Consider the following 24,262-nt stretch of genomic DNA (forward strand, 5'->3'; position numbering starts at 1 on the left):
GTGTATAATTCAACCCTTCAAAGGAATTATAAAACGAACATCGGGCTCTTGACGTGGCACCGACTCCATGTTGAGCTGTTACGTCATCAGCTCGGGAGCTCGCTCGAGCCGTGAGCGTGCTGTCAGTGAGTCTCTGAGGAGACACTAAATCAAGGTTTCAGGTACGTCTAAACACTTACTATTTGCAAATAGATGATCGTATATATTACGCTAATGATCCGATTATTAATGATGATTGATGTGAAGCGTTAGATGGACTGCAGTGCGAGAAATCACGGGTTTAAAGGGCATTTAGCTTGAAGTCAGGGTTGACTGGAAGCATCATGTCTAACGTTAACTGTTACATCAACAAGCAGGTCACCGCAGCGGCTGTTTAATGAAATGTTTGGTCGGATCAGATCGTTATAAAGTAGTTGTGCTCTGAAGTTGTTTTCACGTTGATGTAAGCTTATTTATATTTCTTATGCTATCGAACTAGCTTTCTGTGGCTAATTTGGGAGGGTGGGCTGACGCCCCCAGTGGATCCATGTAACGTTAGTTCAAGTAAACTAAAAAACTAAACTTATAAATTGCATAACTGGCTGCATAACCGCAGTTTTATTTCTTTTTTTCGTTGCCGTAAATGCATGAATTACCCTAATAATTGTTATGAGCTTATAATTTTGGAATAGTCACTTATTTGAAAATTGGGCAGACTGTTGCATTGCGTACTTATTTTGTATCTTAATATTTCCCCAAATGTGTTTGTAATTGTCAATACATTTGTATTGTTAACAAACAAATAACAAACAATTGTATTGTTTTTAATATGTCTCCTACTTCATTGGTTTGTGTTCTTCTTATCTGCACATGTGGCATTTTTGCTGCTCATCTGCAGCCATGGAATTTTCAAACTGGGGTCCGGGTCCACGAGAACGTTTAGAAAATGCATTGAATAACATTGATGATAATATTAATAACAATAATAAACAACTAAATAAATAAATGTTATATTTAAAAATTAGCGTAATAGAATGATCCACTCTGCGGATAAACCACTTTAAAGTCGGTATGAAAGCATTTTTGACATGTCAAATAATAATTTAAAAAAAAGTAGACAATAAAAATAGGCAAAAATACTAATAAATAAGGAAGCAAAGAAAAATAATACCAATAATGCTATATTTTATATGTTTAAATATATTTTTAGTATACTGTAATTCTGTCTTTCTAAAAGAAAATGTATAGCTGTCTTTATATTTTAGGAAAGTGGTCTGTGGTTTGAACACCCCTAGTATATGATCCAAAACCTAGTGAGCTGCCTACCTAGACAGCATTTTTAGGCATCATAGTCATGCATAAAAATATAGGGTGATACTCAAAACTAAGTGAGCTACCTACCTAGAGGGCTTTGGCATCATAGATGCTTTCTGAACTTGTATCTCTTATCTCATTCCAGCTTTTAATGATGTGTAATGTGACATTATAGTTTGCCCTGTGTCCAAAGGGTAACGATGAATCAGACTGTAATATACACACAGATCAGATTGCACGTCTTATTTGAATACATCACCGCATACATTTCTCTCTCTTATCCATAAACCCTGTTTAACTGGTAGATTCCAGAGGGTGCTATGGCGACCTTCCAGGAGTTCATCCAGCAGAACGAGGACCGCGATGGCGTCCGTTTCAGTTGGAACGTTTGGCCGTCCAGTCGTCTGGAAGCCACGCGTATGGTGGTTCCTGTGGCCTCCCTGTTCACCCCGCTGAAGGAGCGGCCCGATCTTCCCCCGATTCAGTACGAGCCGGTGCTGTGCAGCCGGGCCACGTGCCGAGCTGTGCTCAATCCTCTGTGGTAAGTCTGTTAAGTCAGAGCAGACAGCATAATGAGTTCACAGATGGAGGATATACTTCTTATCCATTGCAGTAATTTCCAAATAAACACATTTATTATGAAAGCTGGATACATTATTTGCAATGCCCTAATATTATTATGCTTCTGTTTTTTTTCTTTTTTCCCTGTTTACACAATCAGTCAAGTGGATTACAGAGCAAAACTCTGGGCTTGCAACTTCTGTTATCAGAGAAATCAGGTAAAGCCATTTCAGTTTTGAAAAGTGTAGAGCTGCAACTGACAGTTATTGAATTAATCTGTAGATTATCTCCTCAATTAATCGGATGTAAAACCCAAATATGGTTACTTTAAAAAAATCATAATTTTAATTAAAAGATTCGTTCTGATCAATTATTTGCAAAACTGTTATTCCACTTCCTCAAAACAATCATTCAAATAAATATACTAAATGTATGTATGTAGGCTCAAAATTAAACATTATATGCAAAAAAGGGGTTACATTTGAACAGATTGTTTACCATTTGAAATTAATAAATTAAAAATGTTAAAGAAAAACAAAAGCGCATCCTAAATGTTGACTTGTACAAGGTAGGAGGAACACACATTCACTCATGTGAACATATATTTATACTCCATTACAGTAGTCCCTTTACTGTTTCTGCTTATGAAAAATACAATTTCATCTAAAATTTTAAACTTACATTTAATGTCTAACAAGAAGTATTTTTAGTAAAATGTATATTTTAGAATTATGGCGCTCTGTCTGTTTGATGCGCATGTGTGTCGATGCTCATTCACTGAAGTGTGTGAAGTTGAACGGATACTCGCTTGCTGTCAGCATGAGCCTTTATGCAAAAATGGAAATAATTGCATGACAGATGAGGATAAAACTGTGAGGGAAAACACATTTCAAACGCAACAGCACACACATCTGCCAGAGAGCCTGACAGGGCAAGCAAATTAAAAATATATGCTTTTGTTTGAAATACTTAATATGACGCATTCTTATGTTCGTGACAAGTTGGGTCATGCACTTTTTCCGCAAGCAGCTCACTTTGCTTCCTCCTTGGTTTTCCAGATTTTATACATAGAAATTCATTATTCACCCGCGCACTATAAAGTGTTGTTTGTAAAGTGACTCCTGTAAAGTGATATTTGAAAAGTGGTGTTTTATATGCAGAGTGCACCGATGCCATTAATCGATAATCATATTCGTTTTTGATTATTTTTATTACTGATTTTATCAGTTAATGGTTGCAGCTCAAAAAAAGTGCATTGCATTTTTTTTCAAAAGTGTCAATTAATTAATGGCAAAAACAATATCCATGTCCTGTCATAGTTCCCACCAACTTACGCTGGAATATCTGAGGTCAACCAGCCTGCTGAGCTTCTTCCACAGTTCTCCACTATTGAATATGTTGTCCAGGTAAAGCTTTTAATTATCCACCTTTCATGGCCATATAAGTACTGAACACTAAAACTGGATGCATAAGAAATAGTTACTGATCTATCAGAAGGATTGAGATGATGATCACAAGTTTCATTTCGTTGATTCTGTTTCTTTTCTATAGCGTGGTCCACAGATGCCCCTGAACTTCCTGTATGTGGTGGACACATGCATGGAAGATGATGATCTGCAGGCGCTGAAGGAGTCGCTTCAGATGTCCCTAAGCCTGCTGCCTCCCACTGCTCTGGTGGGCCTCATTACGTTTGGACGCATGGTCCAGGTTCACGAGCTTGGCTGTGAAGGCATCTCTAAGAGCTACGTCTTCAGGGGCACCAAAGACCTCAGTGCTAAACAGCTTCAGGTAGTTCAAGATAATTTAAGATACAGCTGTTTGACTAAACTAGTCAGCACAAATGTCTCTTAATATACAATATTTTAATTTGATAAATCTTGTGTACAGGAGATGCTTGGGTTAACTAAACCCGCTGCAGCACAGGCAGGCCGAGGGCCACAACAGCCTCCGGTTCCTCCTTCAAACAGGTGAGCTAAATATGTTTTTATAGCTGCTTTGCAAATGTAAATCTTCAGACTGTATAAACGAATAATTTGCATAATCAAATTCTGATATTTTAATCTATCTCTGAAGTTGTCGAGTCAAGTCAGTTTTATCTATATATTGCTTTATACATTATAGATTGTGTCAAAGCAGCTTCAGATTGATAAACAGTGATAACAGAATCAATGATGCAAACTTTATGAAATATGAGACAAATTCAAATTCTGCTGTAAACCAGCTCTAGTGTCCTTGTTCAGCTCAAGTCATTTCAGTTTAATAACTGTCAAATTCATCAATTATAAAACAAATTCAGCTATAAGCAGCTCTGAAGAAGACAATAGTGTCATTATTCAGCTCAAGTTCAATGTTGATTCAATTCAGTCTAATAACAGTGTCGAAGTTGCAGAATCCATCCATTATGAACCAAATTTAATTCAGTTATAAAGAATCTCTACAGAAGACAATAGTGTTGTCATACAGAACAATTCATTTCAAGTTTTGTTCTCTGAAGTGTATTTTAAACCCTGATTAAGCAAGCCAAAGGCAACACTGACAAGGACCCAAAACTCCATCAGGTGGCAGTAGTGGAGAAAAAATCTTGGGAAACCAGCCTCAGTCTGGGGACCAGTTAAACAAACCTATATGAACGAAGACAGTGTGATTTATGGTGGTCACTGATTATATGTGTGCTCAGGTTTCTGCAGCCAGTACAGAAGATAGATATGAATCTGACAGATTTGCTGGGAGAGCTGCAGAGAGACCCCTGGCCTGTGACTCAAGGAAAACGACCACTGAGATCACTCGGAGTGGCTCTTTCCATTGCTGTTGGTCTGTTAGAGGTGACTGTCATGATTTATGTTATTATCTTCAATCATGGTCTGCTGTCATGGCAGCTTTGCTACCAGCTGCAGTTACTAAATTATACCAGTTTGGACATGTCTTTTCGTTCTTTATTATTACTATTTTCCATACTTTGTTTAGACTAACAATAAAGGCATTAAATCAATGAAGTAACACAAATAGAAATATGGGAATTATATTGTGATCAAAACGCATAGCTTCTTCAAAGTAGTTTTGCACATTCTGGATGTCCTCAAAAACTCAACATAATGAAGTGCATCCTGGGACGCTTTTTAAACCGCATTGAAGAAGTTTCCAATGTATACTGGATACTCATTGACTGCTTTTCATTCACTATTCTGCTCAAAATGCATATTTTGTAATGAAAAATGTAGTTTTTTTTAAACTTTGTTTGCAGGCGTACTAATTTTAAGCATTTAAGCAGAAGCCTTAAGCATGGCTCACAAGGTTTTTGAGATCATAAAATGCATAAATTCATTAAGGGGTGTCCAAAGCTTGTGCTATTAATTGTTTCCCTCCCTCTTGTAGTGCACTTTCCCTAACACTGGCGCTCGCATCATGGCATTCATCGGTGGGCCCGCCACTCAGGGTCCGGGTATGGTGGTAGGAGATGAACTGAAAACGCCTATTAGATCCTGGCACGACATCGAGAAAGACAATGCCAAGTTCATGAAGAAAGCCACTAAAGTGAGTCTTCCCATATTTGTTCAGGGTTTCCGCGGGTCTTAAAAAATCTTAAATTTAGTTGTATCAAATTTAAGGCCTTAAAAAGTCAAGAAAGTCTTAATTATGATTTCAAGAATTGATAATTTACTTAAATTTAGGGACGGAAAGACCAGAATTGCGATATGGCTGTATGTGACGATTAAACTTAAAAAGGCTGTGATTTCATTAAATAAACATGAGCGCTGCACGTTCAAAGTCCGGTGCTGCGCTGCTTTGTGTACAGCTGTTACCGGGGAAAAGTTATATTTCTACCAAACGCTCCACCTGCTGTCAGAATGAATAAGCATTTTCAATAAAACTGATGTTTTTTTCAAAGTTCAGACAAATGCAAAAATCGACCCATGTTTTTACCCTGCAAACACGCAGAGCTTTAAATGTGAACTGGTGGATCAGTAAGAAGACAATGTATTATAAAAATCTAAACAGAATAGGGGTGTGCGATATGTATGGTCTGCGATAATATCGTAATTGTTGTTTTAACGATGTGCGATTTGATATTATCGAGTATATCACGAAAAGCAAACAAAACACCTACAGAATGCGCGCATACATTACGTGATGAAGTCTAGCAGGTTAGACTAGTGAGTGCGCGTGCGCATTTATAGTGCATTCTTTCACTACATGAATCAGTCTATTAAAATGCATTTAGAATTATCACATAATTCAAGATATGGGGCAGAAAATGTATATATTTATATCATGATTACAAATGTGATATTGATTTTATACAACGGTTCAATAAACAGGAAGTTAATATTAAGAGACTTACGTTTTAGACACCATATTTCCTGTTTTTGCGCTCTTTCTCCAACAAAAATCATTCCAAACACAGCCACAGCGCTGTATTTCTCCAACAAAAATCATTCCAAACATAACACATTCAGCAAAATATTGTCTAATTATCTTTATCGATAAAATCCCTGTAAATTATCGCGAATTATCATTTTTGATAAAAAATGATCAAATTATTATTTTTTGTCAATATCGCACACCCCTAATTTGTTATTTAATTGATATAATAATTTATTTTTAATAATTGTTTAAATTAATATAGTAATTAATACTTTAATGGTAAAAATGGTTTAAAGGCTGAAATATAAAGTTTATCATTTTGTAAAACTTTTTGTTTTTGTGAAAACTTGTATCTGAACTGTAAATTATGCTTTTTACAGCAATTTTACAGTTTAATGTGGTACTATAGACATTGCCTACCCCACTCATATGGTATTCATTTTATTTGTGCAGGTCTTAAAAAGGTCTTAAATTTGAGCGTAAAAATCCTGCAGAAACCCTGTTGTTGTCTGTATGATTGGCCTGGTAGAAGTACCCACATACTGGTGATACCAGTGATTTCATAAAGATTGAGTATCTTGAAGCTGTACTAGTGAGTGATGGGTCACAGAGGTGCATTGGAAAGTTCACAATTGAACTGACCTTTGCATTTTCAACTGAAATTTCAGAGCAGAACACCGTAAAATCAGAGTGTTATTTTCTGGAAAAACAACTGCATATTTTTTCATACAGCATTATGTGTGAAAACTGGCAATCAGCTGGTCCGCAAATGCGGATTATCCTAATTCTTACCGGATTTGAGTTTACGTCTACATTTATGCATTTGACCACACGTTTAGCCAAGTGCATTCAAGGTAGACGTTTTATCAGATCTTACTTTCCCTAGGAATCGAACCCATGACCTTTGCTTTGATAATGCCATGCATTTCTATCTGAGCTATTCCTATTCTGTTTAAAGTGTAAATGTTGTTTCTGTACACATTTAAAATAGTACTTCATTCCCTTGTAGCACTATGAAGCCTTGGCCAACCGTGCTGCTGCCAGTGGACACATCATTGATATTTATGCATGCGCTCTGGATCAGACAGGATTACTGGAAATGAAGTGCTGCACTAACTATACAGGGTAAGTGATTCAAAAAAGGTTTTCAATTTTCTTTTTAAATTGTGTTTCAGCATACTGACAGTGCGTGTTTAGAGATTTGAGGGGACTCTGGTGCATATTAAAACATGTTGAGAGTCAGGAAACATAATTCTAGACATACTATCCCCAAGATTTTCAGTACGAGCAAACACGTATTCAGAAATGTGTGAAAATCTCTTTCTTTACCATTATGCTGTTTTAATAAATTAATTTTATACTGATTGTAAACTTGCAATGTCTTTGGACTGTCTTCAACAGTACATCTTTATGCTTTTGTGTAAATGGCAGGGGTTACATGGTCATGGCGGACTCTTTCAACACATCCCTATTCAAGCAAACCTTCCAGAGAGTTTTCACTAAGGACGCGCAGGGCTCCTTTAAGATGGCATTAGCAGGGACTCTTGAGATTAAGGTGGCTTGCATTTCTTTTTGTCATTGTTCTGTTGTCTTGTCTGTTTTAATTATTTAATTATTTAATTGTGCTATATATGGGTTACCTTATAATCTTAACAAACTATTATTTCAGACTTCAAGAGAGATAAAGATTTCTGGAGCAATCGGCCCGTGTGTCTCCCTGAACGCCAAAGGTCCCTGTGTGTCAGAAAATGTAAGTACTCATCTATCTTAAATCAAATAGGCTATATATGTTCTCTTAGGTTCAGTGTTTTCCCTGGCAATGTCGACAACATACTGACATTCATTTTGACTTCTGCTTGTAGGAAATAGGAACTGGCGGAACAAGTCAGTGGAAAATTTGTGGACTGGATCCAAACACCACTCTTGCATTCTTCTTCGAGGTTGTGAATCAGGTACATAAGAATTAAATTTGTTGGATTTTCTTACAGTAGCCCTTGACATACATGTTTAGAAGCAGGCATTGTGACGGATGGTTTTGGATTACTACAGAAAATAATTTTGGCTTGTCCAAAATGTTTATTTTTTTATTACTGTGAAGCAAAAATTGGCCTCAGAGTATTACAAAAGTCACAGATACTGTGGCTGTTGAACCTGGTGTCAGATTGCATTTAGATTTCCATCTTAAAGGGATAGTTCACCCAAAAATGAAAATGTGATGTTTATCTGCTTACACCCAGTTCGTTTGTGTTCTACTGAAGAAACAAAGTCATCTACATCTTGGTAAGCAGATAAACATCAAATTTCCATTTTTGGGTGAACTATCCCTTTAAATGCAGGTGGTCCACTAGAGGGCAAACTTTCCTCATACATGGAATGTTTCTTTTGAAACTGCATTTCAATTTAAAGCATTACTTCACTGCAGTAGTTTTTAACCTTTTATATCTTTTAGTGATTCTCAAAAGATAGAATTGTAAATAAATTATTCCAAATACTGCACAGTATATGGAGGAACATGACGTGAAATTTGTACAGAGAATAATTTGGAGTTAGTCTTGTCTTCACAGTTACTCATTTTATTTTGTCGTTCTGAGTATGCATGGTTTTAAAGGAATAGTTCACCCAAAAATAAAAATGTGCTTAATTTATTTGTAGATGAGCTTGTTTGTTCATCAGATTTGGAGAAATTTAGCATTACTTCATTTGCTCTCCAATGGATCCTCTGCAGTGAATGGGTGCCGTCAGAAGGAGAGTCCAAACAGCTGATAAAAACATCACAATAATCCACATGACTCCAGTCTATCAAATAACGTCTAGTGAAGTGAAAAGCTGCATGTTTGTAAGAATTAAATACATAATTAAAACGTTTCAACTTTAAACTTTTGTTTCTTGACAAAATGTAAGTCTATAATCCATAATAACGCTTTCTCCAGGGAAAAAAAATCTTGACTAAAAACATTTTGACTAGTGGATTATTGTGATGTTTTTTTATCAGCTATTTGAACTCAGATTCTGACGGCACCCATTCACTGCAGAGGATCCATTGGTGAGCAAGTTATGTAATGCTAAATTTCTCCAAATATTTTCTGACGAAGAAACAATTCATCTTCATCTTGAATGGCCCGAGAGTGTTTACATTTTGTGCAAATTTTCATTTTTTGGGTGAAATATTCCTATAATGTTTGCCGGCTTACACAGTTACTGTACAGTGAATAATCATTTTAGAGGTTGGCGTGAGCTTTTATTTATTTATTTTATTTTACGTAGCTAGTGAAATGCGTCAGTTCAGATTGCGCCATCAAAATAATCAAAATTGCAGTCAAAGTCAGTCATGGATGCAGTTCCTGAAAGCAGTTGAACTGTGATTGGCCGTTTCAGATGCTGAACATTTTAGAGACAGCATTCATTTGAGCATTCATTTACAAAAAAAAAAAAGAATCATTGTTTGTGTTCAAGTCACAAAAGAAAACAATACAACTTTTCTGAAGCAAGATTCTTGAAGATTGAAGATTCTTTCTTCAAGATTCGTTTACTGTAGAATATCGCACAAGGTTTCTTCTTTCTGCATGAAGTCTGTTTACATCATAAGCAGTGAAATTGCTTCTGGTTAGCTCAGCCAACCCAGTGTCCTCTTGTGCTGGGGTGAAGCGATGCTGCAGACGCTTCCTTAAGTCATGATTATTTCTACGCCAGTGGTGTCAAACTCAGTTCCTGGAGGGCCGCAGCCCTGCATAGTTTAGTTCCAACCCTGCTCCAACACACATACCATGTAGTTTTCAAATAAGCCTTAATGACTTGATTAGCTGGATCAGGTGTGTTTAATTAGGGTTGCATCTAAACTGTGCAGGGCTGTGACCCTCCAGGAACTGAGTTTGACACCCCTGCTCTACGCTATTCAAACCACCAAAGGTCAGTGAGGGTCGCGCTCAAACCAGCGTGAGGTCCTGTTGGGGTTCGTTGTTTGTTTGTAGTGCCAGAGGTACACTGGGAGCTGGCGAGGAGAAGCTGTTGCTCTCGCGGCGTGGCTGTATGTTCGTGCACTGGGAGAGGGAGTTTTTACGAGGATACTCAAACATCTGCCGGATTTTATTCAGGCTTTTGCGCAGCGCTGCTCTGTACCTCCTGAGAGATACAAACAAGGTCATGGTAAACCTCCCACATACTTGCAAGCTCTAAGAATCTAAAAAAACAACCACATATCAATACCATGATTCATAGCCACTCCATGTTCTCTTTCTAGATGTGGCCCAAATTGGCCATTGAGTTTTTACCTCTACCTTCCTTTTCCAATCCTGCTCCACATTTGATTCCTGCCACATTTTATTTACGAAACATTATTGAATGTGACGGGTATTAATATGGGCTGCCACATCTGATAGTTAAAAGGCCAGGAATGTCTTAATCAACAATAAAAAAGGTAATGTCTCTCCATGATTACATTTCCCAAAATAGTGAGCTTCTTTTCAGGGAGAATGTGTTATGGATCTTCCTGTCTTCCTTCTACCTATCATGCCATTAAGGATGGGCTGTGTGACCTTATATTTACAGTAATGTCTTGCAGTAATGATATATATTACAATATAGTTGTTTCCCCTTGAAATTCAACCATAAAATGGTTTATATATTAATATATAAATGCATCGTGAGGTCTGTACGTTTTTGTTTAATGCTTTTTAAAGCATAAGAGATGTCTTACTGAAGCTGCATTTATTTGATGAAATATACAGAAAACCTTAATATTGTGAAATATTGTTACAATTTTAAACAGCTGTTTTCTATTTAAATTTGTTACAATTTTAAACATTTCTTGTTATCAATGCTGAAAACAGTTGTAATATTTTTGGTGAAACCATGATACATTTTTTGTCCAGGATTTTTTGTTGAATAGAAATTTTAACAGCATTTATTTTAAAGAGTTTATAAAATAAATTATTTTAAAATATGGTCTTTTTTGGTCAATTGATGCAGCCTTGCTGAATAGAATAAATTTTTTATAAATTTTTGAAATGTTTGAATAATGGTGAATTTTATTACACCAGAGTGTGACAATAAAGCAGTGACGTACATATTAATTGGTATAGGTATATAGGAGACATGTGTTTTCTGTTGTTATATGTATATACTGTCATACAGCCCAGCTTTATTTGCTTTGTAAGAGACATACTTGCCTTTTTACCCTACTTCCACATGATATGCATTATAAGAATGAAAATGGTGCGCTTAGTTGCTTACGTTTGAGTCATGGAGTTGATCCATGGGTTAAGAGCTGAAGTGAAGAGTACAAGCGATGTGGCAACAGCCGAGGCAGGCTGCGGGCTCTCTTTTTCCGTCAATGTCTCAAAGAAGCAGATAACGATGTATGGCAGCCAGCAAATGAGCAGGCACACTGTCAACAACACGCACAAATCACATGACGTGGTTAAAGATTTTTTGGACAAGCTTATTTCATTAGCTCAAGAGGAATATCGACTTGAACTGTCTGGAGGTTGTGTTGCATGTGTGATGTATTTTGCTAATTAATTAGTTTCTCCATAATCTACCTGGACCCTTGCTGTTGTTTTTCTCAGTCACCAAAGACAGGAATAAACATCATACATTTAAAATAATTAGGTTGTCAATCGATTAGAATTTTAAATTGAATTAATTGCATTGAGTTCACAATTGAAATCACAATTAATCCACAGCAATTCAGTTTTGCAGTTAAATTTGCTAGTCTGTGGGTTAGTTGTGTCTACATACAAACACAGACTGATGTCTTAAGCCACTGTAATCTCACTAACTCTAATTTTATTCTATACATTTTCTGATTTACATAACCAGTCAAAAGTCTGGACACACCTGCTCATTCTTTATTATTTCCATAATGGGGAAGAAGGCAAAACTTTGAAATAGAACAAATGGAAATAGCAAAAATATTAAATTTGTGTTATCTTATTATTTTTTAGCTTCATTGTATAGATTCCAGCTCTGCACACCAACTTCATGAGGTGCAATGTGGGTTGCTTTTAAACAGCACTGAAGTAGTATGCTGGATACTTGTTGGCTGCTGTTCCTTCCTCTCCAGTCCAAGTCGTCCATTAAAAAAATTAAAGTTTTTGAAATTAAATTCATACATAGACATTTTATGTTTGTCTGCAAAACTAATTTGAAGCATTTAAGGTGAAGCCTGTAATGTTTTTAAGGTCGTGAGAAACATAAATGGAGTTACATGAAGTGTCTAAACTTTTGACTTGGTGTATTTTATTTGGAGTCATTGGCGCAGTGCTCAAGACACAAATGAGGTCTCTATAATATCTAAATTTTTTAGCAATTAGATTAAATGGAGAGAAAAATGAGAGAACAATTTGTCTTTAAAAATTATTATTTTCTATACTTTCAGAAGGCTCTGCAATCTATAATTATGTTATAGTATTATAGTATTACTGTACACTATTATTCAAAAGTTTGGGGTTAGTAAGAAATGCTTTTATTCAGCAAGGATGCACTAAATTGACCAAAAGTGACTGTAAATATAATGTAATACAAAATATTTATATTTCAAATAAATGTTGTTCTTTTGATATTTGTTTATCAAAGAAACCTTAAAAATGTATTATGGTTTTCACAAATATATTAGGCAGTAACATTGATGATAATAAGAAGAAATGTTTCTTGAGCAGTAAATCAGCATATTAGAATGATTTCTGAAGGATCATGTGACACTGAAGACTGGAAGCAGGAAGCAAGTCTCCATATGTCAAGGAAAAATTATTGTACCTAATCAAGTGATGTCAGAAAGATAATCACTTATTAAAAATCCAAAACACTGTGGCAAATCAAACACAATAAAGCTGCTTTATGCCCCCTGGTTTAATTACGCTTACCTATGGTAGTCACCATTACTATGGAGCTTTTGAAGTAATTACTGGCTGGCACGTAGAAACAATGGTCTTCGTTGCAAACAAACGTCCCTCGTCGCACCTGGTTCCTGGCTATATACACTATATATCCATACATGGAGCACATCAGTACAATGGGAATGATGATTCCCACCACCATGAAGAGCATGTTGAAGGCAATGCTGGACGGTTTGAAGTTGGGAACACAGAGGAACTTTGTCTCGCTGTAGACGTAACTACCAAAACCAAAGAGTGGCAGAGCTGCGGTGAGGATGCTGTAGACCCACACCATTGCGATGATGACTTTGGCCCTGTATGCTGTGAAGATCACGGGGTAGCTGAGGGCAAAGTAGATCTCTGTGAACTTGACGACAGTCGCCCAGGTGAGCGAATGGATTGAGGCGAGCTGGAGCAACAAAAACAGAAAGGCGCTGCCCTTGCAGGTGGCGCTCTTACTAGGGTAGCTCTTGACTTGAAAAAGGCTGTTATGGATACCGAAAGGGATGGTGGAGACGCCCAATGCCAGATCACATAGGCAGAAGCTTAAAGTGAGACCCCAGGTGTCCGTTTGCAAACTCCGATTGAGTAACACCACCAACAGTAATACCAAGTTCCCCAACACGGAGCAGATACTGGAACCGATCATCAACGCTGCATAAACCATCGCCGTCCACTGCATGTTTACATGTGCGTTCAAATGCAGACATTTACAAAGAAGAACACAAACGCTCATTCAACGACAGAGATCACACTGGAAGCTGTGGAAAGAGGAGGTCACGTTATCTGTGCCAAACCACCAGGGAAGGTGTTGCTTTATGGGAGGAGTGTACCTCATGCTGATCTTCAGGAGTAGAGGATCAACCGCAATTTACCAAGCACTGATCTCTTTGGGGAGCGTTAGTCAAACCCCCCTCGACCTTTCCTATCAGCACCTGCCTCAGTCGGTTCGAAAATGGCAAACACGCTGCCTTGAGAGGCAAAACTATGTGAACAGCTACAATCACATGTAGCGAGGTAAATAAAGCATCTAAGATTTAAAGAGTATGTTTCTGTGGACACAGGGCGCACTGGGAGGCTGGAGCTGCACTGCTCTGCAAACACGACGCTTGAGATTCAATATCCTCTCTGTTGCGGCTGCTGCCGACTTTATGAGCCGTTTCATGCTCGAGTGTTTTTTTAGTATAATTGGCAAGAAGCATGACCCTAATGCGGTTTAAGCCTTAATCATTAATTAAGGCTTCGGTGCCTTTACGCAGAGCTTAAGCCTTCCTTCCAGTTATAACAGTTATATCCTGTTACATGTGTCGTTTCTTATGGGCATTAAACAGTTTTTGGATTACAGGTTTTTTGATGGTATTGCACAAGCCATATTTGCAATACCTAACCTGGAATTAATTGTTTAGTCAAATATAAATATCAAAACTTACTAATTACTTCACAGTTGCAGTCAGTTTCTATGAAAGCCCGTTTCCGCACTGTGTAAAAAAATAAAACAAGGTAATTGCGACTTTTTATCTCACAATTATTATAATTTTTTTTTTTACATTTCTTGCAACTGCTAGTTTACATCTCACAATTCTGACTTTTTTTTCTTGTAATTGTGAATTTACATGTCACAATTCTTACTTATTTTCTCAGAAGTGTGAGAGATAAACTCAAAATGGCAAGTTATAAAGTCCAATTCTGAGGGGATAAAAAAAGTACTTTCTTACAATTGTGAGTTTATATCTTGCAATTCTGACTTTATTTCTAAGAATTGCGAATTTATCTCACAATACTGACTTTGCAATTCACAATTCAGAATTGCGAGAGATAAATTAGAAATTCATAGAAATAAAGTCATAATCGTGATATAAAAAGTAGCAATTCCTTTTTTTTCCCTTTTTTTTTCCAGTGGCGGAAACATGCTCTTAAGTTCACCAAGACTGAAAATTCAGCTTTGGCATTACAGGAATACATTTCATTTTAAAGTATATTAAAATAGTAATATTATCAAATATTATTACAATTTAATAAATTTTTTCTTTGTTTTTAATCAAATAAATGCAGCCTTTGTGAGCATAAGATACTTTTAAACTTTGAAAAGTTTGGAATATTGATGATTTTTTTATAGTAGACTTCTTGAGGAGTGGGACACTGTGGCTTTGCTAATGCTTCCAAAACATCTCCATTTGTCTTCGATTCTTGCTTAATGGTGTGACTTTGGATTAGACTATGTATAAGCTGTTCAGTGGAGCATTAGTTAGTTTGTCCAGACAATAGCAGATTGGTGGGAATGTTTTGGAAACCTGTTAGAATGCAACCCTTTATCTTTGCAATAACCTTTGATGGGTTTGTCTTTAATATTGTTGAACAAAATATTGAGCAGTGTTCTCTGTCTTTTCTTTTTCCTCAGCACAACGCTCCTATCCCACAGGGTGGACGTGGAGCCATACAGTACGTAACACAGTACCAGCATTCTAGCGGGCAGAGGCGCATCAGAGTGACCACAATTGCAAGGAAGTGAGTGTTTTCAACATTGACAATAAGAAGAAATATTTCTTGAGCAGCAAATCAGCATATTAGAATGATTTCTGAAGGATCATGTGACCCTGAAGACTGGAGTAATGATGCTGATGGTTATAGTTATTAATAAAATAGTTATTTTAAATTATATTTTTGATCAAATAAATGCAGCCTTTGTAAGCGCAAGTGACCTCTTTCAAAAACATCTTACCAACTCCAAACTTTTGAATGGTACCGTAAGGCTTTTGTATATTAGAACTTCTGTTCTACTGTATTTTAACCCTAAATGTCACCGAAATGTCACTGAGACACAAGAACCGATAAAGTCCACAAAGTGTCCACTTTGTTCACTATACATTTGAGTAATAGTACACTTGGCAAGAGGAACTATGGGGGGGGGAAACCTTGTAGATAGTTCTTCTTGTAGATTGTCCTTTCATAAATGTTCAAGTTTGGACATCATCTTTGTACATCATCCATTTGTTATGTTCAACATTCACGTACAGTTTCCAAGACAACTTGAAGAAGACATCAAAAGATTCCACTTTTAGAACATTGCATTTGTTTGTCAGAATCAATGTGCATCGTAAGCATAAATTTAGTCTTGGACAAAGACTAATGCACTGCTTGTAGCTTTCAAACATACTAAAAGTGTTTTAAGTGCCTGAAACATTACTGAGCTCTTTGACTCTTTTCTGTTCTGTCGCTTTAAATATACCTTTTAGATTTCTTTTTTATCATGCAGACATGAGGATGAATCAATGTGAGTCAGACCGATGATGCAAAAGCTTGTATTTGAAGGTCACTGTGCTATAACATGTTCATCGCATCCTCCTCTTCAGCTGGGCTGATGCGCAGACTCAGATCCAGAGCATCGCTGCATCTTTTGACCAGGAGGCCGCTGCCATCCTCATGGCCCGCCTGGCCATCTATAGGGCCGAGACGGAGGAGGGCCCGGATGTTCTGCGCTGGCTGGACCGACAGCTCATCCGCTTGGTGAGTCTTTCAGCACTTCTTCTTTCAGCTGGGACTTACTTGGTATAATCAGTACTTTAGTATTAGGGATGCACAATAATTTATTTATTTTCTTTCATTTGCAGTGCCAGAAATTTGGAGATTATCATAAAGACGATCCCAATTCATTCCGTTTCTCTGAGACGTTCTCATTGTATCCTCAGGTACGTTATTTTTGTCTCACACTCTGAGACTACACTGAATCTCGCTTTACAGCTAAGTGAAAATAAGATCTTGACATTGTCTTTGGCAGTTTATGTTCCATCTGAGGAGGTCTTCATTCCTGCAAGTGTTCAACAACAGTCCTGATGAAAGCACCTATTACAGACACCAGTTCATGAGACAGGACCTGACCCAGTCTCTGATAATGGTACAGCCCATCCTGTATGCATACTCGTTCAGCGGGCCACCAGAGGTAAACATGCAAACCTTCTCTCACAGCACATTTAATGTTTGCTTGATTTGACGGATCAATGAGGGACTTTATAGATGGAAGATTCATGCATGATTTTCAACGCATGAAATAAATTTTCTCCAAATTGTTAGAAATGAATGAATATATGATGTATATAATATATATATATATACATATAATGGCATCACTAGGTTCTGTCAGTCAGAAACATGGCTTTTCGTATCACTGCTATGCTGATGACACTCAACTCTACCTCTCATTCCATCTTGATGATCCGACGATAGCTGCTAGCATCTCAGCATGTCTAACAGACATTTCTTGTTGGATGAAGGACCACCACCTTCAACTCAACCTGGCTAAGACAGAACTGCTTGTGGTTTCAACAAACCCATCACTTTATCAAAATTTCACCATCCAGTTAGGCTCATCAACCATAACTCCTTCAAAAACAGCTAGAAACCTTGGAGTTGTGATTGATGATAAGCTGAATTTCTCAGACCACATTGCTAAAACTGCCCGGTCCTGAAGATTTGCTTTATACAACATTAGGAAGATCAGGTCCTTTCTTTCAGAACATGCAACACAACACCTTGTTCAAGCTCTTGTTCTGTCCAGGCTGGACTATTGCAATGCTCTCTTGGCAGATCTTCCAGCCACTTCTATCAAACCTCTACAACAAATCCAAAATGCCGCTGCAAGATTAATCTTTAATGAACCGAAAAGAACGCATGTCACACCTCTGTTCATCAATTTGCACTGGCTACCAGTAGCTGCTCGCATTAAATTCAAGGCATTAATGTTTGCCTACAAAACCACCACTGGCTCTGCACCCATTTACCTAAATTCATTACTTCAGAGTTATGTGCCCTCTAGAAGCGTGCGTTCTGCAAGTAAACGGTGTATTATTGTGCCATTTCAAAGAGGCACAAAATCACTTTCACAGACTTTTTCATTAACTGTTCCCTCCTGGTGGAATGACCTGCCCAAATCAATCCGAGCAGCTGAGTCCTTAACCATCTTCAAGAAACGACTAAAAACACACCTGTTCCACCTTTATTTGACCCTCTAACCCTAGCACTTTCTATTCTATTTTAATTCTAATTTATCTTCTTTTTTTTTATTTTAAAAAAAACACTAGCTTTCTATTTTTTCTATTCTATCTACTTGTTTTTCTTTGTGCGTGTGTGTGTATATGTATGTGTGTGTGTGTATAATATATATATATACCTTGCTACGTGTACTGCGTTAGGCTAACCGAGACTTGTCATTTGCACTTATATATTGTTGCTCTTTTGTTAGTTTTGATTGCTTCTATTGTCCTCATTTGTAAGTCGCTTTAGATAAAAGCGTCTGCTAAATGTAAATGTAAATATAAACTTTTTTAGCCATGCCTATATTTAAAATATATTTAACATATTTTAAAATGTAATTTATTTTAATGATGGAAAAGCTGAATTTTTCAGCATCATTACTCCAGTCCTCAGTGTCACATGATCTTTCAAAAATCATTCTAATATGCTGATTTGGTTATTTATTATTCTTAACAGTGTTTAAAACAGCTGTGCTGCTTAACATTTTTGTGAAAAGGGGAATTTTTTTTTTTTTTTTTTCAAGAAAAGGCATTCATTTTAAATATTTTCTACATGGATCATTTAAATGCGTCCTTGCAAAATAACTGTATTAATTTCATACAAAAAAAATTACTGACCCCAAACTTTTGAAAGGCAGTGTATATAATGTGTAAGTAGTTTAATAATTTTTTAAACATCAGTATTAATTGATTTTGTTTTATTTATTTATTTTTAATGAGCTTAATGAGTCTTCAAAGTCAATCACGTGTCCTGACTCTCGTTGAATGTGCAGTGCAGTGTCATGATGACTGTGCACTTGATGTCCCCAGACTCAACAGATTAAAACAGTGTTCTGTTTAATTAGTGTGCTGTGATCTTTTTGTTCTTATTTTCGTTCAAGCTCATAATATTGTTGTCTTGAAGCTTTTTTGCAAACACTGAAAAAAGCAATAAGTAAAATTTACTTAATTTTTATTTTGCAAGTTTCTGCACGCATATTTTTGAAGTAAAATGTAAGTATGGAATTAAGTAAAATCTACTTGACTAAGTTAAGTAAAATTAGCAAAGGAAATAAATAAATTTAACGTGTCCAGTCAGAGTTTGAGGAGTAATTTCTACTTAATTATTTTAAGTTTACCCTGCAATACTGAAGTACATTTCACTCAGCCACGGTTTGTAAACTTTACTCAAACATAGCACTGAAAAAAAAAATGCCATTAAAGCATGTGGTTCACTTTCATAAGCAAGTAGACAGCTCCTTATTCTTTTTAAGATAACATGTCTAATCAATAGAGTTATTACCCAAATAAACAAAGAGGCCTCAATACTTGGCACATGATACACAATGACAGTAACAATCAGTGAATAGTTTTTGAGTATGAATAGGTCATTTTGAGTAGAAAATGAACTCTAGATGTCACAAAACGGCAACTTAACCTAACAACAAAAGCAACCATAAAACAGTGTAAATACATCTCGAAAACAGCAAAAAATTTAACCTTATTAATTATTCATGCCTGATGTGCATGATGGGAACAACGGGATCATGACTTTATTTTTACAAAGATTAAGTAAATATCAAACAACTGCAAGTAAAATATACTCAAGTTCAAGTTCAAACTTTAAATTCTACAAGCTTAAATTGAGTACTAATATAAAATTTACTCAACTATTTTACTTTTTTAATTCTTGCCTAAACTAAATTATTTAATGTAGAAATTACATTTGTTTTTCTGTATTATTTACTTTACCACAAAATATTTTTTATCAGTGAAGGCATGGTACCATTTGTACTTGGGAGCATAAAGGTTGCACATATTAGCACACAATTTCTTTTTTTTTTTAGAGGGAGAACGCAAGAGGCAAATTTTGTATAAATGGGTTGAACTATGAACTCTACATAATGTTCAGATGGTCTGTACTGCTTGTTCTTCAGTAGCAGTGAGTTAAACAACATCAGGGTGATGATACACACACATCAGTTTGAGTTGCGCGTTGTATTTCTAATCTGCTTTTAATGGAGGGCTTTGTCACTTACTGTTTTCCCCTGACATTGGGACCAGAAGGGGGAAGTTCTAGGAAAGATGTTTATCAAAGCATCTAATTGACAGTGACAGTCTAATAATGGCCTTTGTTTCCTGTTATTGTAGCCTGTGTTGCTGGACAGCAGCAGTATCTTGCCTGACCGCATCCTCCTCATGGACACCTTCTTCCAGATTGTGATTTACCACGGAGAGGTAAGATGTAAAAATCACAGCGCATGTTCTGCCTTCCGATTGCACGGCGGTTTGTTTTCCCATGTGACTGGGTAGACGTTGGTTTAAAGCCAAGTCTTTTTCATCTCTTCAATAATTAAGAATGCAGTCTGCTTTCTTGGTCTCGGTCTGAACTGTTCAGTAATCTGTGCAAATGAATTCAGAGCCAGTTTTGCACTGAAACATGTTTAAACTTGGCTGCGTTTCAGAGGACAGACATTTTCTGATGAAACACTTGAAGGTGTCTCGCTGAAGTACATGCTAATGAAGTGATATTTTAAACAAATGGAGTGAGATGTTCCCTTAAGAGTCACATTTACTAGCGCCAGTAAACAAGATGAATTTTCACATTTGGCACCTTGTTGGATGACTTCTGACAGATGCACTGTGTTTTCCCTCATGTAGACGGTGTCTCAGTGGCGTAAAGCCGGGTACCAGGACATGCCTGAGTATGAGAACTTCCGCCACCTGCTTCAGGCTCCTGTGGATGACGCCCAAGAGCTTCTGCACACTCGATTCCCCATGCCACGCTACATCGACACAGAGCACGGTGGCAGTCAGGTACAGAGGACGTCAATAATTCTGAGGCACTCACACTAAACTAAACCGGTTACACTGATTTATTGATTTAACAATATTAAAGGTCATCAATATTCATTATTCATAAGTAAAGGTCATTAATATTCACTGACCTGTGTAATCTGAGTTAAATAAAGCAATAAGCCACGAGATGTTGTGCAATACGAGCTCTGTCCCAAAACCTTTCACATACATAGGGCCCTGTGATTTCCGTGATGCGGAAAACATGGATTCCAGTCATAAAAACGGAATTTACTGTATAACGCTGAATATCACGGAATTTGCCAAATTTTGTATGAATAAATCAAAAAGCAGGTCAGTACACTTAAAAACAAAACGATATGGACTAGTGTCTGTGCATATTAAGCCACAGTAATACTAAATATGAATCCTGCATGTTCTGCGGAAAAATTATTTTTTATAAAATCAATTCATTAGAGATGCTTTTGATTATTAAAATACAATGAAACCATTAAAATAGACAATCCAGAAAATTAATAAAAATAAAACATATAAAACACATAAAACAGTAAAAAAAACATATTTCATAGGGCCTTAAAAATCTAATTTTTGTTAAACTTTTAATAAATTGTTATTTTGAAATTGTAAGTATCATGATTTCAATTTGATTGATTGATTGATTGATTGATTGATTGATTATATAAAACTTAATTTAATCATTAAAACGGAGTTAAAAAAAAAAAACGAAAACTGAACTTGGGGGAAAAAATAAACCGGATTTCATAGGGCTCTACATACACTATTAAAAATAAAGGTTCTTTGTTGGCATTGATGGTTCCATGAAGAACCTTTAGCATGGAACCTTTCATTTGCACAGAAAGTTCTTCATAGTGGAAAAAAGGTTCTTTAGATTATTAAAATGTTGTTCACACAATGTTGCTAAGAGTTAGTCTTATAAGCACAGCATTTGGTAAAACAGATAAAAGAAAGGTTCAATTACATTGAATTAGATTTTTGTCAATACTTTTAAATATATTTATAACAGAAATGTATCTTGACTTTTGGATTACACTTTTTACTCTTCTCTCTGGGTTTGGATTGATCTCTCAATGTCAGATTTGTCAGCACAATGTTTCTGCCTACATTTTGGCATAGCCTTTATGTTGGGAATGCACCAGTGATGCCTTAAATTGCTGTATAGGTAGGCAGCTCGGTGTCAGCTCAAGTTTTGGAGCAGAACTCTCTTAATTCTGGAAAAAATCAGTGCCATGGTGGATTATTTCTGTTTTTTTATTTTTATGGAATGGTAACAACAGTTATAATATAAAAGATAGCAATTTTCAACAAACAGTTCAACTGATTATTTTAATGATAATTAAAAAACACAAGCAAATCTTCTGCCAAGTAATATTGTTCATTAGCCTGGCTGAGGTTTATGGTTGCCAAGCAGCATAACAAATCAAAGATCATTCTGTGTTGCAGCCAACATTTAAGTGCACTTGGCTCTTGAATATGGATGTCAGCTGATCACAGTTGTGTGTGTGTGTGTGTGTGTGTGTGTGTATATATATATATATATATGTGTATATACACACAGCTGAGCGATGATGAGCTAAAAATATATATTTCAATCATTTTGATGAAATTTTCAATTATCTCTCTCTTATATGTATTTATGGGGGGCAAAAATGAACCTTTTTCAATTTTTTGAGCGCAAATGCCACTTAAAACAATTGACAGGTCTATTAACTGCATTTACACTGTAAACTGTAGGTTTTTATTTCTAAAAATAAATTGTTAGTTTGAGAGCGCCTTGGCAAACGACAGTTGTTTGAATCAGTAATTTTACATTAGTCAGTGCAAATATTTATAAATTGCTTTCACAAAGCCACCTCCATTTTCTCAAGCCTTGATTAATGACGGCTCAAATGGAAGGTGCTACTTTGAAAACAGTTGTTCCGCCAGCTCTTCAGTCAATTTCTACGCCTGAGCAACTCGCCCTCGGAGATTTTTAAACGGCGCTTGTGAATAAATGACTGTAATGGGTCATCGAGACATGGCTGCTGTTCTGCATATTAATACACCATGTGAACTGTTTTTAGGGTCTGAATTTTTACCGAGATTTATTTTCTCTCCCCCTCCAGGCTCGTTTCCTCCTCTCCAAAGTGAATCCTTCTCAAACTCACAACAACATGTATGCATGGGGTCAGGTAAGCGCCTATATCTCGCCAACACAAGCACATTTCCTATGTGAGGAATATTGATTAGTCTACTGTGACGAGCCGTTGTTATACAACAATATAAACACGTCTCGGCTTGTTTTAATATTGGTTTACCCACACCGCCGCTGATTGAATCACACTTCCTGTGTTTGTGTAGGAGTCTGGCGCACCCATTCTGACAGACGACGTGAGTCTTCAGGTGTTTATGGATCATCTGAAAAAGCTGGCAGTGTCCAGCGCTGCCTAAGAGCCTCCGCTCGTCAATCTTTTTCTCAGTAACACACAGCCAGCAGGGTCACATTGGCACTGCCCTCAGTTTTCCCCATTTATATCATGCATATATTGAGCCTAGATCTTTGAAAAGAGAGATTGAGTCAGTCGTGAAGGGAAGTGTCATTCTTGAATGATTAATTATGACAAAAACTGGTAAACGCTACATGTTGAGTATACATAAGGACAAGACATTTGTAACTGTTTTAATCAGAATGAATCTAATTTAGCTATGTGAGCTACATAGTTAAAGAAATAGTTTACACGAAAATGACAATTAATTTATTATGTACTCGCCCTCATGCTATTTCAAACCCATATGCTGAATTTGTTTTTGGTACCTGAACACAAACGGAATTTTTTTGAAGAATTATCTAGACAAAAATTGTCCATATGCTTTATTTCAAGTCTTCTGAAGCCATATAAGCTTTCAGTCATTTCAGTTTTTTAGTCATTATTCACTGCCTAGCCCACATTTGTCTCCAGGATTTAAAAAATGTCTATATGCTATACAAATGGCTTTTATGTACCATTTTTGATTTAGTCTTATTTGATTATAGGAGAGTTTAAAGTACTCTGTACTAGGAAAGCAAAAGTACTATTAAAGGTCATTAATATCCATTATTCAAAAGTAAAGGTCTTTAATATTCACTGACCTATGTAATCTTAGTTAAATTAAGCAATAAGCCAATGCTGTTTGTTGTCGATAGCTTCTGCGCACCATTTTTGAATGCTCTAGACATGAAATCTTAAATTTCCTTGTACAAAGCTATTGTATGGCTTCCGAAAACCTGGAATGTAGTGCAAAAGTCATATCGATTAACTTTTATTGTGCTTTTTTCCTGTGGCAAAATCCATAACAATTCTTCAAAAGCTATTT

The 24,262-nt window shown here is 36.4% G+C and overlaps 2 protein-coding genes across 2 annotated transcripts; one reads left to right on the forward strand and one right to left on the reverse strand.

Annotated features, from left to right (window-relative positions):
- Positions 1 to 75: 75 nt before the first annotated feature.
- On the forward strand, positions 76 to 24,047 carry sec23a (Sec23 homolog A, coat complex II component). Its single transcript, XM_016539750.1, has 20 exons — positions 76 to 161; positions 1,599 to 1,834; positions 2,015 to 2,072; positions 3,174 to 3,260; positions 3,406 to 3,642; positions 3,742 to 3,821; positions 4,532 to 4,676; positions 5,227 to 5,385; positions 7,226 to 7,341; positions 7,648 to 7,771; positions 7,886 to 7,966; positions 8,079 to 8,168; positions 15,487 to 15,593; positions 16,439 to 16,592; positions 16,697 to 16,774; positions 16,864 to 17,025; positions 20,246 to 20,332; positions 20,756 to 20,911; positions 23,035 to 23,100; positions 23,270 to 24,047. The coding sequence occupies exons 2-20, from the start codon at positions 1,614 to 1,616 to the stop codon at positions 23,357 to 23,359; spliced, it is 2,298 nt and encodes a 765-aa protein (XP_016395236.1). The 5' UTR covers positions 76 to 161; positions 1,599 to 1,613; the 3' UTR covers positions 23,360 to 24,047.
- Positions 10,105 to 13,383, reverse strand: LOC107729286 (melanopsin-like). Its single transcript, XM_016539751.1, has 3 exons — positions 13,077 to 13,383; positions 11,446 to 11,599; positions 10,105 to 10,335 (listed from the first exon to the last, which is right to left on the reverse strand). The coding sequence occupies exons 1-3, from the start codon at positions 13,381 to 13,383 to the stop codon at positions 10,140 to 10,142; spliced, it is 657 nt and encodes a 218-aa protein (XP_016395237.1). The 3' UTR covers positions 10,105 to 10,139.
- Positions 24,048 to 24,262: the final 215 nt, after the last annotated feature.

The sequence above is a fragment of the Sinocyclocheilus rhinocerous genome, unplaced genomic scaffold (genome assembly GCF_001515625.1).
Source record: "Sinocyclocheilus rhinocerous isolate Xijiao unplaced genomic scaffold, SAMN03320098_v1.1 scaffold1268, whole genome shotgun sequence".
In the NCBI taxonomy this organism is placed as follows: domain Eukaryota; kingdom Metazoa; phylum Chordata; class Actinopteri; order Cypriniformes; family Cyprinidae; genus Sinocyclocheilus; species Sinocyclocheilus rhinocerous.